This window comes from Saccostrea echinata, unplaced genomic scaffold, assembly GCF_033153115.1.
Source record: "Saccostrea echinata isolate AGI-Se365-2 ecotype Australia unplaced genomic scaffold, CSIRO_AGI_Sech_v1 ptg000029l, whole genome shotgun sequence".
Classification (NCBI taxonomy): Eukaryota; Metazoa; Mollusca; class Bivalvia; order Ostreida; family Ostreidae; genus Saccostrea; species Saccostrea echinata.
The window spans coordinates 1,177,355-1,195,012 of NW_026889778.1; the positions used below are offsets into that span (position 1 = coordinate 1,177,355).

Sequence of the window (17,658 nt, forward strand, 5' to 3'; positions counted from 1 at the left end):
TATACAGAAATTTTGAGAAAATATTAACTTCAAATCTTTAAGAATCTTGTGAAAAAATACTGGCAGAGGAAATTAAGGTTGGTTTACTGTCCATGATATTGAGATATACTGATTACATATATGTTTTATTCAGAATATTTCACTTACAATCACATGATCATTCTTTATATCATTCGAAAATATGTTTTATCAAATTCTTTACAAACTAAATCTTATAATGAATATATGTCCATACAAAGATATGTCACTCATACTAAAAATCATTGATAATTAAAACCATATCATCAAACTGTTGTCCTGTATTTTTTATGCCCTATATATTTCTCACACAATACCTTAGTATCTCAGTCGAATGAGTTATGTACAAACAGAATCAAAGTACTGACAGTACTGATGGGAGTAGTGACAGAGCCATCCACTCATACAGACAACCACAGGAAGATCAGTGTTATACATGTCTACAAGGCACTCAGATGTCAACACCCAAATCTGGACACAGTTACGTCATCTCCAGGGTGGAGCGATGATACGGCTGAGCCAGAGACGCCATTTTACTGTTGGATGGCTGTAGGGATTTCTGCGCTCGTCTGGAGTCAGGGAATTTATTGTGATAGAGCTCAAGTCGCAAATATTTAACCGTCACCAAACGACCTACAAATTTACAAAAATTGTATATCCAAGTACATACATCTACAAATTTTGTACAAAATATACAAAAATCATTTTTGACATACACCCCTGTACAACTATAACTACATTTACAACTATATAAATAATCCTACAAATGTACATGTATATCACTTGTTTTTTGACCCATTCAGGTTAATAGAGCCAGTAAAGACTTTTTAAAATTGAACCGTTTTGTAACTTAATTTAAATTTAGAGTTTAAATTGACTGAAAATTTTAACCGACACACTCAACAAGGGCCCCACTAAGAGCTGTCTTAGGAAACAGATGTGCTTTACACAGTAAAGTTTTGAATAAAATAAAGCACAAAATTTATTAAACAATGATAATTTAGGCCTAAAAAAATTAATAACTTGGTTCTCAGGCCCGCCCGCATCTCATTCAACAATGTGCATTACCCATTTTTATCCTCATATGAATAAAATAAAATTTCTCTCATGCGCAGATGGCATTGATTTCAGCGCAAATTCATAAGGGAATGACTGTAATACTTCCAAGGTACAAAGTGGAGATTTCTGAAGGTTTTTCCGTGCTAGAACTCAATCAATAAAGCTATCAAAGACGGCTCCCTCTACCTCGGAACTTGGACGTCAGCAAGATTTGCAGATTTCATTTACTGGTAGTGTGGGTATACCAAAGACAGATAAATTTGACAATGTTTAATAAAATCATAAGCCCTTTTTATAGTGCTGAAACACTTAGATTAGTTGTGTTACATAAGCAATTGACCAGATGCATCACTAAAGGTGTTGGGTTCTGTAAGTTTAACACGTCTGGTTTTTAGGATGCCGTTGTTTCATTGCACAAATCATCAGAATGTAGAATATGCAAGAGAAAGAAGCAGGAAATAAATTATCTTGATTTCTACACTTGATGTTGAAGCACTGTTGATTAAAAGTTGTTAGTTTTGAAATTATAAAAAAAAAAATAAAAATAAAAAATCCTGCATCTGTTTTTTATGAGATAAAAAGGGAAAAAAATGCCCCCCTCCCACATTTATTTTTGAGAAAACTGGCCTGAGAACCAAGTTATTAATTTTTTTTGGCCTAAATGATGATAATTTAATGATGCTAATTATCAGTTCTAATATACCTACCATCAAACCACCAGCCGTGGAGAGATTTGTACACACTGTAGGCCGTCTCACAGCTGTTACATTTAATGTACACACATCCCTGTAAAACAATGAAACAATGTTACATTTAATGTACACACACCCCTGTAAAACAATGAAACAATGTTACATTTAATGTACACACACCCCTGTAAAACAATGAAACAATGTTACATTTAATGTACACACACCCCGGTAAAACAATGAAATAATGTTATATTTAATGTACACACAGCCCTGTAAAACAAGGGATACAATGTCACGTCTACATATGTGAAGTATTTGTCTGACCGTTTGTTAATTCAATGTAAACAAACCCTTGTAAATGATAAATGTACAAAGGTTATATACACAAGGTTATATACACAAAGTCTACAATGAAACTAAAATAGGTTTGAATATTTCAGGAGAAAAAATTTTTTTTGACTCTCTTCTTATGATATAAAATGTCAGTTATGCTTCATGTGCAGTACTTTTGAAATAGTGTATTTATTGGAAGTTTGCAATTTCAGTATGTTTAAAATACATATATTTGCACTTGTTAGGGTGCTGTAATGAATTACCTCCTTAGAGTTGGAATCCACATAGATATGAAGAATTCCCTTGATTCCTTTGCATTTTTCCAAGATGGCGTCCTGTACATTCACCTCCCAATCCTCATCTGTTTCCCTGGCAACAAAAACTGACCGAGTAAAATATCCTCTTTAGGGAAGCTCAGAGCTTTTATAATTTACTATTCTGAAGGATTCAACAAAACAACTTGAAACTTCAATGAAAAGATTGATAAAAATCTTAAATCACAGTGGTAAAGCTTCTTAGATTGAGGTAACAGACTCACATTTCTGCATCAAACATGTTCCTGATTTTCAGACATGGGGTAGGGCTATAGGACAGGGCCCCTCCCCCTCCTGATGATGTGTTATTCTCACCAAATGCTGAAATTACAAAATGAATGAACACTTCTGCAAAGACAAATTCTAAAACTGTAACCTTAATCTGATTTATTCTACATTATTGTAAAATGCAGCAAAAAATGCTAAAATCCCAAAGTCTTTGTTGAGAATGTAGCTCTACTGTTAAACCTGTCTTAGAAAAAAGATACAATACTGTAGAAATACCTTTTTTTCTGTGTCGCATTATTTTACACTACTGTAAATTACAGTTTATTCACGATAACTTTATTTTCAAGTAATTATGCAAGACAGTGTGCTCACAAAAATTTCATTCTCTCGTATATTAGCATTCCTAAAGATAATATAGAGCAATAACCTCAATTTGTGAAAATTGTGTCTTGCTAATAAAGAGTCAATGACTATCTCGTGAAAATAAGGTGTTCATGAAAATTAAGTGATCTACATTACAGATCTACACATCTACGGTCAAAAAATTTCCGCAGAAATTTGTCTCAGTGAATTTTAAGTGCATCTAAGACATGCAACAGCAATGTTATAAATACTATAACAATTAAACTTATTTGACGTGAGTGACATATAATGTGCAGTGTACATTCCTGGCTATGATGGCATAATTGTGATGACCTAGTAACAGTGATTGCATCATTGTGTATTTTGTATTGTGTATTGTTACCATGTAAATACTGAGTCAGTTTTAGATATATAGAATATCACACTGCTGTTTTGATCTCAGCCCTGGTATCAGCCCGAGCGGTTGGTATCGGCCCAAGCCCGGAGGGCGCGGGCCGAGACCATATGAGGGCTGATACCAGGGACGAGATCAAAACAGCAGTGTGATGTTGTTTATATCATATATCTAAAACCAAAGATATTAAGACTTTTTCCCAGTAAAATGTTGTATTAAATTAAAATGAGTTATTGTTCTTTATTTTCGATGTTCATCGATCTTCAGATAGGTAAAGATGTTGCTTGACAAAGGTAAAGTGAGGATTTGCCTGATTTGGTCATTAAAATTAATAGATGAGTCTTGGTGTTTTAAAACATGTTTCAATCAAGGGCACATTTAATTGCTAAGATTTAAAGGTCCCAAACTTTTGATAACGCTACTTTCACTTTGGATAACCGGGTTACATGTTCAACAAATTGTTACAGGTCTGAGATTTAAAGTAACTGTTTGTTTTGTTTACGATATGTATTAAAATAAATAATGACACAAAAAGAGAAAACTTGATATTGTCTTACTGTCAAAGCAAATTAACGTCCATTTCTGTTCAAAACATTCAACTCTCAGTAAAAGTTACCTCTCTTACGTCACAACTACCATCATTTGGAGCTCTTTTTAAAAACAATTTTCTCAATATTCTAGCATAAATAAATAATTCTTAGATATTCAGGACTAGTTTTAGTATGCAAAATATTTATCTTTAACACCTTAATATAAATTTTACTCTTAATTCACACAAATTAAACAGAAATAATGGATTGAAATTTGAGGGCGAGACAGCCCCTTGACAACGGGCTGAGACAGAGATATCTCAGCCCTGGGGGCGAGGCAGCCCTAGTTCCAAGAGGCTGTCTCACCTAGTCCGAAATGCCTTATCAGGGCTGATACACTACTAGGTATATGATATAAAGTTTGTACTGTACAGATGTGTTTACCTATCTCTCATTACAGGCAATTCAAGAATTCTGCGTAATTTTCTACCCCACTGAACAGAAATTGTGATTCCGGGGAAGTTTGACCTCGTGGAAAAAAGTATGTTTACAATGTAACAGTCTGAGTCTCCATTCTTTAACACAAATGCTTCAAAATTATCATTAAAAATGAACTTTCTTTTCATTTGAAATTGGTATGCTTGAAATCTAATTTAAAACAACTAATTCAAAACAACAGGTCAACTCTGCCTAAAATAGATTGCCCCATCTTGATATTCTCAAAAAATTGACTGTAAATTTTTTACAAATACAGTAAAACTGGCTTGAAGGAAGTCATAGGCACTTGGAATTAAGCTTTTTTATAAGCTTATTCCTTTATATCCATGTACAGAACAGAGAGTGAAGGATTCTCTATGGGAGTTATAAAATTTTCCTTTTAAATGAGCTTTCCTTTTTAAGTGAGTTCTTCAGAACAGATTTACTATACCCCTAAAACATACTTAAAAACAAAACAGCGGAGCAAAATTAAAGAAAAATGAAAGTTACTGAATTTACCTTGACCCTGCCAGTATTTTCCTCCATTGGAGCAAGCCTACAAGGAAAAAATCTAATCAGTTACCACAGTAACTACTGAGTTCTGGTTAAGTTCACCTGCCTTTTATTTACGTTCTACTGGAAATCACACATATACAAGTATTTCTCTCAAGTTTTTTTTTCACAAGACAAAAAGTCACTATTGGCTTACTGGGAGCCACTTCCAGACTTATCTTACCGGGAGCCACCTCCAGACTAAGAAATCCTCTCCCTGCACCGTCTGGTTCTCAATTCGGATTCTGGACTCGTTCGCCTCAATAAACTTTACTGCTTTCTCCCAGCGCGGCCTCAGCTTTTGTCTAAATATAGAAAAAAAATATATAAATATCACTGCTGTCAATAAAAGTTGTCAAATGAAAATTAGTCATGTAATGCAAGACAGGAATACTACATCCATTTGCAGTTTTTAGTTTTAAATACACACACTACCAAAACAACATGATTGGAAAATAAATGTCTGTGATCAAGACATACCAGATAATCCATATCTGTGTACCTCACAGAGATAAGAAATAATTCTGTAAAAATAATATGGGGATGTATCATTTACTTATTGACAATCTCCTGTTTTACAACAAAATTCAAGCCTTATATTCATGTCCCATATTTGTTAAACTACCATGAATTTACCCATTTTATGTTATTAAAGCCCCCGCCCCCACTCCCCTTGCATCTCATAAATCCATTCTAAACAAAGATAAATAAAATATGGTCAAAATTTTCAAGGTTTTTAATGAAATGATTACTAATTTCTGTTTGTTATTTTCACATTTCACTAAAGCAATAGGAAGACTTTGAAGATCAGTTGTCTTCTTTTATAACCATTATATTATTCCTGTGATGTAATCACAGTTTACACAGCAGCAAAATCCATTTGCTGATTTCACACCCATGTTGCATGAGCAGGGATTCTCCACTCCATTTTGGGAATGGGGCTCAGGCCTTTGGAATTGGGAATTTAACTTACAACATTTTATCCCTTATTGGGAAATTTTATTGCATGATTTTTTAGAGAAATAAACACTTATGATGAATAAAATTGATGTTTAATTTACTTAATTATTCAGAACTGTTAATCAGAAAAGATCAATCATAATAAAATTTAAGCCAAGTTTCTTAACATTTTGTTCATTTCATTCAGATTTCCATACCTGGCCATGATTTTTTTTACCAGAACTTTGATCAAGTCAACTTTGTGGGTTCATTTTGGGGGAAAAGGGAGAGATTTTGCAATTGGGAATGGGGCCTATATTTGGCCCTACACAGGGCAGTGGAAAATCCCTGAGGAGTAAGAGTTGACACAGAAAGCTAGAATCCCATTAGGAAGTCCTCATACCTTTGTTTTGGTGGTCATAGCTGGTCACAAAATTTCAAACCTTTGTTTTGGTGCTTACAGCTGATCTGGGACTTTCAAACCTTCGTTTTTGTGGTAAAAGCTGATTGTCGACTTTCATACCTTTGTTTTGTGATAACAGCTGATCCTAGACTTTCATACCTTTGTTTTGTGATAACAGCTGATCCTAGACTTTCATACCTTTGCTTTGTGATAACAGCTGATCCTAGACTTTCATACCTTTGTTTTGTGATAACAGCTGATCCTAGACTTTCATACCTTTGTTTTGTGATAACAGCTGATCCTAGACTTTCATCCCTTTGTTTTGTGATAACAGCTGATCCTAGACTTTCATACCTTTGTTTTGTGATAACACCTGGTCGTAGACTTTCATACCTTTGTTTTGTGATAACACCTGGTCGTAGACTTTCATACCTTTGTTTTGTGATAACAGCTGATCCTAGACTTTCATACCTTTGTTTTGGTGGTAACAGCTGGTCGCGGACATGGGAAACAGCGATAAATTCTGGATGTCTGTTGTTCTCCTGGTGAAGTTCATAATTATCCTTCACTAAATCTGTAAAGAAAAACCAGGATTAAGCAGATTTAGTTGATCCAGATTATGACTTTCTCTGTCTACACATACCTAATGGCTACGATTTTCTCTCTTTACACACACCTACAACTTTCACATTACACATACCTATGATTTTCTCTCTCTACACATACCTATGATTTTCTCTCTCTATACATACATATGATTTTCTCTCTCTACACAAACCTATGATTTTCTCTCTCTACACATACCTATGATTTTCTCACTCTCTACACATACCTATGATTTTCTCTCTCTACACATACATATGATTTTCTCTCTCTACACAAACCTATGATTTTCTCTCTCTACACATACCTATGATTTTCTCTCTACACATACCTATGTGTTCTCTCTCTCTCTACAAATACCTATGATTTTCTCTCTCTCTCTACACATACCTACGATTTTCTCTCTTTCTCTACACATACTTATGATTTTCTCTCTCTACACATACCTATGATTTTCTCTCTCTACACATACCTATGATTTTCTCTCTCTCTACACATACCTATGATTTCCTCTCTCTCTACACATACCTATGATTTTCTCTCTTTCTCTACACATACCTATGATTTTCTCTCTCTCTACACATACCTATGATTTTCTCCACCAATTCAAACACACACTTCTGTTCCCGTTCCACCTGACCTCTGTGGTAGCGCCAGCTGAAGAACCCCACAATCACCACTCCTACACCTGTAGTACAAATCAAAGTACTGAAAGTACTGTACATACAATACCCCACAATCACCACTCCTACATCTGTAGTATAAATCAAAGTACTGAAAGTACTGTACATACAATACCCTACAATCTTCACTTCTACACCTGTAGTACAAATCAAAGTACAGAAAGTACTGTACATACAATACCCCACAATCACCTATCCTACACCTGTAGTACAAATCAAAGTACTGAAAGTACTGTACATACAATACCCCACAATCACCTATCCTACACCTTAGTTAAAAACAGTGGAAAGAAATAGATGGAATTCTCAACAGATCTAATAAATGTGTCCCTAATAATGTTTTAGTTATATGATTGTAACTTTTTATATACCATGGAATTATTTTACTTCTTGAGGGTTAATGTTTGTGGGAAATCACAAAATTCTACTGGTTTATGGGTAACTCATACATATGGATGATTAAATGAACCAATTAGTTGACATATTCATGGAGATAATTAATGGAGAGAAATTAATGGGAATGGCAGACCAACAAAATCCATGAACATTGGTATTCCACAATGATGATTCTGCAGTTTTTTATGCACAGATTTAGTAATTCTAAAAATCCTGAAATATTATAGGAGAATAAGTTAGTTTTTTGGACTCTGAGGAAATTAATTCATATAAAGAAGTAAATATGGAATTTATCTATTTAATTAACAGAGTATGTGCCATTTACTGGTAACCTCCAGGAAAAATATTCAAAGAAATAAAGTACTGTTGAACTGAAATTACTGTTGCTTACTCATATGAGAAATGTACATGCAAATAAAATCTTCAATTAATTCATCTAGGCCAAATGAAATATTTAGAATGCTGGAATTGAATACAAGTTAAGTTAAAACTTTACATTTCAATTTATTTCACTTTAATTCTAAGGGCAGATCACTCTAACTGCACAAAAATACCATGGAATTAGAACTCTTTAGTGTGCACTGAATAGAGGGATCTTAAATGCAGTTTGGAGATCTCCCAACTTCAAACCAAATATGGGACCCATCAGTATGTGAGCATGATTTAGATTTGAATAAAGAAACTCATTCAAGTATTATAAAACAAGAAGCCCAAGGGTCACAATGCTCACCTGAGTCAATATAGACCTGCTGTTCTTCATCAGCAAATTTCCCCCCATATATCATGTATATTGTTATGTAAAATTCTGATCACATATTGTGGCCCCATCCTACCCTCAGGGGTCATAATGTAAAGAAACTTGAATCTATACCACTTCAGAATGCTTCCATATGATTAATCATGGCTTTGCTGTTCTTGAGACAAAGATTTTAAACGATTTTTTTTTCTATATATTCCTATGTTAAACTTTGATCACTCAATGTGACCCCATCCAACACCCAGAGGTCATTAATTTAACAAACTTGATTCTACACTACCTCACATGTTACTGTATAAATATGACTATTCATGCCTTTGCTGTTCTTGAAAAGAAGATTTTTAAAGATTTTCCTAATATCATATTTTGTAAAACTTTGATCTACCATTTTAACCCCACCCTACCCCCAGGGCTCATGATTTGAAGATGACATCATATAAATATGACTAGTGATGGCTTTGCTGTTCTTAAGAAGATTTTTAAAGATTTTTCTCATCTATTCCTCTGTTAAACTTTGTTCGCCCATTGTGGTCCCACCCGACCCCTGTGGGGTCATGAATCGAACAAATTTGAATCTATTCAAATAAGAAATAGGATTTTAAAATGATGTTTTAGACTTACAAATAGGAAGTATGATTTTGATGTTTTAGACCAAATAACAATTAGGATGTTGATGTTTTAGACTTAAAAATAGCAAGCGTGATTTTGATGTTTTAGACTTACAAATAAGAGGTAGGATTTTGATGTTTTAGACTTACAAATAACAGGCAGGATTTTGATGTTTTAGACTTACAAATAAGAGGTAGGATTTTGATGTTTTAGACTTACAAATAACAAGTAGGATTTTGATGTTTTAGACTTACAAATAAGAGGTAGGATGTTGATGTTTTAGACTTACAAATAAGAAGTAGGATTTTGATGTTTTAGACTTACAAATAAGAGGTAGGATTTTGATGTTTTAGACTTACAAATAAGAGGTAGGATTTTGATGTTTTAGACTTACAAATAAGAGGTAGGATTTTGATGTTTTAGACTTACAAATAACAAGTAGGGTGAGTCCAAACAGGATTTTTTCCATGGATCTCCAGACCCGTATGATCAGACCTAGGTCAGGGTCAGTCTGGAGATAGGTTATTTTGTCCTCATTCTCTTGTGTATCAGATGCTTCAACTGGATTTTTTTCTGCATCAAATGCTCTGAAATATTGATTACAAGTTAACAAAAATTTCCATAAGCATAAAAAATTGCAAAAATCTGTAACCAGACAAAAAAAAAGTATCATTCTTGTTAGTAATGATTTGTGGATTTAATTGTATCTTGTTAATTAAAGAGTTACTGGACATTTGTAATGGATGAAATATACTTGACTATGATCAATGTATGGTTTAGAAATTTTACAATTCAAGTAAGTTTACTTAGCAAAAATTGAACGCTTTAGTGAAATCCCTTTGAATAAGCACCTTCTCAGATTGAACTCCTCCAAAAAGGAAAATGCATTTAATTACTGTAAATGTACATTTTCCTCAAGGTCATACTTTCACAAAATTACAATTTTAGTTCAATCCGCAGGTAGGAAATTACGCGATTTTTTGGATTACCATACTTTGTCTTAAATGCACTTTAAGTATGCTAAGGAAAATTTGTGACTGCATACATAGCGTAAATTAATCCCATGTGCAAAAAAGTCTGTCTACAATACACTGCCTATTGACATTTAATTTGTATAATTAATAACTAATGGTCTTTATTTTTTAAATGTGATTACCTAGCAAGGGTATATATGTAAAGGAGATAATTTTGTAACTTCTCATAAGGGTGTTTTATGTATCAGAGCAGCTTGGTTTGCTAGAGAATTTCTCCATTTCATAATAAATAAAGAACAATTATATATATATATATATATATATATATATATATATATATATATATATATATATATATATATATATATATATATATATATCCAAAAAATGAAAAGAAATATCACAGTGTCCGGTAATTAATATGAAAATTAAAAATAACAAGGCAACAATGTTAGTAAAACGTAAGCGCTTTCATTATACTTCTTCAGACGTTTTACAATTCAAAACAATTCAAACATGTGACGTTAAATATAAACTCTATAATTGTTTCCTCTATAAGCATTGTGACGTCATTGCATTGTTGTTGACGTTATCATCAGGTAGCGTTATAACGTCACATGTTTGAATTGTTTTGAATTGTAAAACGTCTGAAGAAGTATAATGAAAGCGCTTACGTTTTACTAACATTGTTGCCTTGTTATTTTTAATTTTCATATATATATATATATATACATATATATATATATATATATATATCATGATACCGACATCACATACTGTTAAGTAGAGGTGCAATGATATACCCACCTCATGATACAATAGGTAACAAGATATTCAGTTCACAATACATTTACATGTATTAGAGATATATGAAAATAAAATTTTTAATTTGTCAAGTAGGTCTAGATTAATTAAGAAATAAAGTCCGCGTTATCGTGAATGTTGCAGGATAACCTCCAAGGTCGAGAAATGTTGTCTGAAATATAAAAGCCGAGGCGTTAGCCGAGGCTTTTATATTTCAGACAACATTTCGAGACCGAGGAGGTTATCCTGCATCATTCACGACAACAAGGACTTTATTTCTATTCTACTAACGGCTCTAAAATACAGTTGATCGTTTTCTCTATAGAGAAACGAATTAGGTCACCATGTCGCAATTTCGCTGTTCCATTTAACACCAGAGGGTCAATCGATTGCATAAAATGCAGACGATTTCAGCTTTTGCTGGATTAAAAATATCCTTTAATTATTTATAAATTTGCTTGTAACATATATTGATTAATTTTTATGAATGAAAAATAACAAAACCAGTTGTCTATTTCATTGATTTATCAGTAAAATCACGGGAGTGTAAATGTTATGGGGAGGTCCGTAGAACAGCCCCACTTGGCTATAAAAACGGATATTTATCAGCTGTTTCAGGCAATACACATGTTTAGACTGCGGAAGACGACACATCGATGTGGTCTAAATAAGTATTAGATTATACAGTGAAATATTTATTTCAACTGTACAGATTTGACATGTGTTTCTGATCTGATAATTTTTTGATGACGTTCGTGATTTATTGGAGAATAATGTCCGCGGCATTTCTTTGATCTCGGCAATAATCGTAGTAGAATGTTACATCATTAAGCTGTGACAATATTGCCTGTACTAACCAAGACACATTGACAAGGAACTGAAGTAAACTCAATTCAGAGCATAGATACATGTATGTATGTCATTGACTTATTTAGAAGATGGAGCCTTTCTTAATATTTCTTCCTTTTTGAGTGAAGAGAGATACAGTCATTCTGCTATTTCTTTTATTTACATTTGACAGCGTAGTGTCATACATTTTGACAAATTGAAAGCATGAAAATGCAGAAACAAGGGACATTGATATGAAAAACAATAAATATTTGTTGTTTATTCTTTAAAACATGGAGTAATAGGTAATGAGGTTGGAATAAACACAAAAAAACATTCCATTTGTTTAATTACAGAAAATTCTCCTTTGTTCTACCTCGATGCTAATTTTCCCTATTGAACTGGTACCGGACCCTTTCCCAATGGGTAGAAAAAAAATCACTGAATTCTGGACCAATTTAACTGAACCAAGATATCAGTTTAAAGCATGAATTAAACCATTGAAAAATGTACCATGACATACTGTCTCAGGGTACTTCAACTGTCAAGAAGGAAATTTTTGTCCCCCCTTTATTTTCACTTCTTTCACCCTTGTTGCAAGTGAGTGAATTTAAAATGGGGTGAACTTGAGAAAGTAAGCTCTATCTCTATGCACCAATGTGTCTGGACAAATTTAAATCTGGGCAAAATTGTTTGCAAGATTGAAAGGGCAAAAATATTATCAGGTGAAAATAACTCTATACACACTAGACCTGACTGTACCTGATGCCCCATTTAGGATTTAGTAAAATCAGTTCTTTTGCTTTCTTCATTTCCTGAAAATTAAAGAGTAATTCACAGATAATTTATGCAAATGAAAAAATAAATGTGTCTTGCAAGCATCATCTTAAATGGATTTTTCATCCTGGAACAGTAGTTTAACTTTGACAATGCGTCTTTAAGATTCTTACAAATGTATGTACTTTCAACGTTTTGCCTCAGAGAAGAGAAAACAAAATTTGCTTGATTTTCAACTTTTATGTCTTCTGTTAGTAAACTGCAATAACTCCAATAAAATTTTATTTCAGTCAAACAGTGTGACAGATTTGTTTTTCTTTTAAGTCTGGAAAGATGTTACAACATCTGTCCTTACCGATTCACTGCCTATATAATTTTTGGCCTTACCGATTCACTTCCTGTCACTGATGTATTCAATGTTTCCCATTTGATCATCTCTCCGTTTCCTGAAACAAAAAAACACAGACTGTTTATATCTGATTTCTGTACAAACAAGGGAATGCACATTAAAATTACGAGCATTAAGAGAGTCCTAAACTTCACTAGATTCAAAATTGTAAATTTACCAAATGTAACAAGAGGCCCAGGGGCCACATCGCTCACCTGAGCATGTGGCTAGGAGAAAAGGAAAAATCAGTTTAGTATTGAAAAGCTTAAATGCATAAGTGGTCCCAACCTACTCCTAAAAGGGAGTGGGGGTATGATTTGAACAAAATTAAATCTACACTAACTAAGGATGCTTACATAATTTTTTGACTGTGACTTTTTTCTCTACAAGTTTGAACTTTCATTCTGGCCCCAACCTACCCCTGGAGGTCATGATTTGAACAAACTTGAATCTACACTATCTGAGGATGCTTCCATATAAATATGACAAACCATGGCTTTGCTGTTCTTGAGAAGATTTTTGAAGATTTTTCCTATATATTCCTATGTAAAACTTTGATCGTTCATTGTGGACCCACCCTATCCCCTGGGGTCATGATTTGAACAAACTTAAATCTACACCACCTGAGGATACTTCCACATAAATATGACCAATCATAGCTTTGCTATTCTTGAGAAGAAGATTTTTGAAGATTTTTCCTTTATATATCTATGTTATAATTTGATCGTCCAATGTGGCCCCACCCTACCCCTGGGGGTCATGATTTGAACAAACTTGAATCTACACCACCTAAGGATGCTTCCATATAAATATGACCAATCATAGCTTTGTTGTTCTTGAGAAAGAGATTTTTGAAGATTTTTCCTATATACTCCTATGTAAAACTTTGATCATCCATTGTGGCCCCACCCTACCCCTTGGGGTCATGATTTGAACAAACTTGAATTTACATCACCTGAGGATGCTTCCACATAAATATGACCAATCATAGCTTTGCTGTTCTTGAGAAGAAGATTTTTGAAGATTTTTCCTATATATTCCTATGTAAAACTTTGATCGTCCATTGTGGCCGTACCCTTCCCAGGGGGTCATGATTTGAGCAAAATTGAATCTACACTACCTGACAATAATTCCACATGAGTTTCATCCTTCCTGGACCATTGGTTCTTGAGAAGAAGATTTTTCAATAATGCCATTAATTTTTTGCTATTTCATAATTATTTCCCCTTGGACGAGGGTGTGACCCTTCATTTGAACAAATTCCTTTCACCCAAGGATACTTTGTGCCAAGTTTGATTGAAATTGGCCCAGTAGTTCTGGAGAAGAAGATGAAAATGTGAAAAGTTTATGACAACAACGCCAACGACGATGACAGACAACGGACAAATTTCAATCAGAAAAGCTGACTTGACCCTTCGGCTCAGGTGAGGTAAAAAATGGAGAGGAAAATTTCCATACAGCTTTATCAAAGACAATTAACAATTACAATTGTACCCCTCAGATATCTGAACCTGCAAGCAGGTAATTAAGATACATTTACTTTGCATATGTATTAATTAAACTACAAATTAAATTTTAAGAAAACACTTTATCAAACTAAAGCAGGAGGTATATATATATATAAATAAAAGCAATATAAATATTCCATTATATTCATGTAAGATTTAAATATACTTTTTTCAGTTTACAATACAGCGTTTTTTTTCCGTATATAACTGGTACCAATAAATGGTACCATTTCCAATGCCAAAAAACGTTAAATTCTCCAATTTTGAGACTAAAAATTCCCAATTTAACTGCCAAGCAACAGACTACGATGACATCATATTTCTTTTTATATGAAACATTGTACAAGTTGACTAATTGGTTCACTTCGAAAGTAGAGATTAGTCATAATATGGCGGGACCTGTGGTGTAGACAGCGTAGTGTCATACATTTTGACAAATTGAAAGCATGAAAATGCGAAAACAAGGGACGCTGATATGAAAAACAATAAATACTTGTTGTTTATTCTTTAAAACACGGAGTAATAGGTAATGAGGTTGGAATAGACGCAAAATATGTTTCATTTGTTTTAATGACAGAAAATTCTCCATTGTTCTACTTCGATGCTATTTTTCCCAATTGAACAGGTACCGGACCCTTTCCCAATGGGTAGAAAAAATCGCTACAATACATGTTAATAAAATTTTCCAATAATGTGTCCACTAACCTAGTACTACATCTATCATGTTTGAAGGTTTTCCCTGCCATACTGAAAAAATCTCATACAAAGCTTGTTCGCTATAAGTATAATTCACTGTACATCGAAATTTGTAATTAATTCTGATAATTACCATTACCCTTTCCCTGCCTGCGATTTTATTTCTGGTGTCTTTCCTATCCCACTCACCTTTATTACGTAGATATTCCTCTATTTTCACTACAGTCTGATGAGCCTCTTCATACTGATAACAAAAGTAACAATCGTATTATGTAAGTGTCTACAATAAAGATTAATTCTTAAAAATTATTCACCAATAACACTCTATCTGTTCTATTTGAATATTTATGAAATAATTAATGCATATTATGCAGCATCTGTATATATATTCCATTCAATTATTTAAAATCATAGTGTTTTATATCTATTGAATTTAATCTATTAATCAAGTACTATTTTTATTACTAAGCCATATCATTAATTGTTTTTCATAATTTTCTTTTACCTCTATCTTATTTCTTCCCTTAGGGTATACCACATCACCATCACCTGCTGAAGAAAAAAAATCAAATAATAAAACATTTAAGTCAAAGTTTCTTTTAAATAAATATTTCCATACAAGTTACCCAGGTCAATGTTCATCCTATATTCAGTATTATAATATTTATTTGAATATAAAATTATAAAAATGACTTAAAACCTTACATAATGATATGGATAGAAAAGTAAAAAACAAAAATACAGTCAAACCTCATTACCTCGAACTTCACGGGACTAAGAAAATACTTTGAGATATCTGAGGATTCGAGATATCCCGGGTAAAATACTTAAAAAATAAGCACTTGGAACCTCAAAATCATGATATATCCATGGTATTCGAGATATCCGTGTTCGAGATACTGAAGTTCAACTGTACATATATAAGACATTTGGTCCAACATATTCTGTCAGAACTGAAAAAGTTTTACCAGACCAGATACATGTACTTTATTTTGTACAGAAAGAAAAACAAATAAAAAAAATAAGATCACCCTCATTGATTTCAACAGCTTTCCATTTCATACTTTCCTTTCTTTGGATGGCCCTTAACAAATTTAAACAGCCATGTGGCCATCTCCTTTGTTTATTTGACCTTCACATGCACATCTCAATATTCAGATTTTGCATTTTGTCCGCTTTTTTTTCAAATAGATCATTTGGTCCGATGTTTTCCAGAAAATTATTTTTACTGGCCTTGCTAACAGGACTAACAATTACAACTCTGAGAATAATAATTTACCCTGTCCAAAATGTGTGCTGCCTATGTCTTGACGAAGGTAAATGTATGTTGCTCCAACAATTAAAAAGAAACAAACAACTAAACACAGAATGCTGGTAGAAATGAATGAAGCTTTAGGCTCGTATGAGTGATCAATATGATTATCGTGTTCATCTTCCTCTCTGTTGTCAGTGATATTGTTCAATTTTCCACGAGAATACTCAGGCCATGCGGTGTTGTTTTCTGTCTTCCTGGAATTTCCCCTTCCAACTGACCTGCGCTGTTTAACAGAATGACCTAAAGGCGACTTGTAATTATCAACAAAACTGTCTTGTAACTGAAAAGTTGTGTTCATTGATTTGTTTTCGACTTCATACATACTCTCATCGGGATCAGAGTCCGTGAATTCATTTTGATATTCATACGAGTAATTAACTGAGGAGTTTATTACGGCACCCCCGCCTATTTCTCGAGACAAGTCAGGATATAATGATTTCAATGGCACACTCGGGGCCGGGGTCACTGAATCACTGCTACTACCCCCCACCCCACTTCGTCTTGTGCTGCGTCGTGATCCAGTTCGTGTCCGCGGCGGGGATATTTCTATCGTGTCTGTTTTAGAGTATGACGACACAGCTTCTTTCTGTGGAGCTTGTCTCGCGGTCATGCGCTTGATTGGAACGACTGTCTCATCTTCGCTTTCTTCTGCAGAGCTGAACTCGACATTTTTTGTCTGTCTGGAGCGAGACGGTGTCGTTTTCTTTCCCTGATTGGCAGGTCTATCTCGAGCCCTGAAATGATTTAACTTTTTTATCAATATCGGTCGCTTTTTCTTGTCGATCGGCACTTTTACCACCTCGCCATAGGCTTTCAATTCTTCTACGAGTTCCTCGTCTGTAATTTTTTCCGCCATCTTTGCGGCTTACACCGGAAGTTAAGAAACTCAATTAATACGCATGTCCTGCATAGCAGGAGCGGATCAAAACACTATACGCTATACATCAAAATGCTTATAATCCGCAAAATATTCGAAGACTTTTATAGAAGCTTGAAGTAATGTAATAGTGATAGTTTT

The 17,658-nt window shown here is 33.7% G+C and overlaps 1 protein-coding gene across 2 annotated transcripts; it reads right to left on the reverse strand.

Moving 5' to 3' along the window:
- On the reverse strand, positions 1-17,511 carry LOC133195442 (inner nuclear membrane protein Man1-like). Of its 2 annotated transcripts, none has more exons than XM_061331285.1 (14): positions 16,605-17,511; positions 15,831-15,874; positions 15,515-15,569; positions 13,121-13,179; positions 12,719-12,771; positions 9,780-9,937; positions 7,492-7,593; positions 6,774-6,876; positions 5,145-5,265; positions 4,928-4,964; positions 2,641-2,737; positions 2,366-2,471; positions 1,785-1,863; positions 1-651 (listed from the first exon to the last, which is right to left on the reverse strand). In XM_061331285.1, the coding sequence occupies exons 1-14, from the start codon at positions 17,494-17,496 to the stop codon at positions 500-502; spliced, it is 2,058 nt and encodes a 685-aa protein (XP_061187269.1). In that variant the 5' UTR covers positions 17,497-17,511; the 3' UTR covers positions 1-499. The 2 variants fall into 2 exon arrangements, with proteins under 2 accessions (XP_061187269.1, XP_061187268.1); XM_061331284.1 differs by having other exon boundaries at positions 2-651; positions 15,831-15,877.
- Between the last annotated feature and the right edge of the window lie 147 nt (positions 17,512-17,658).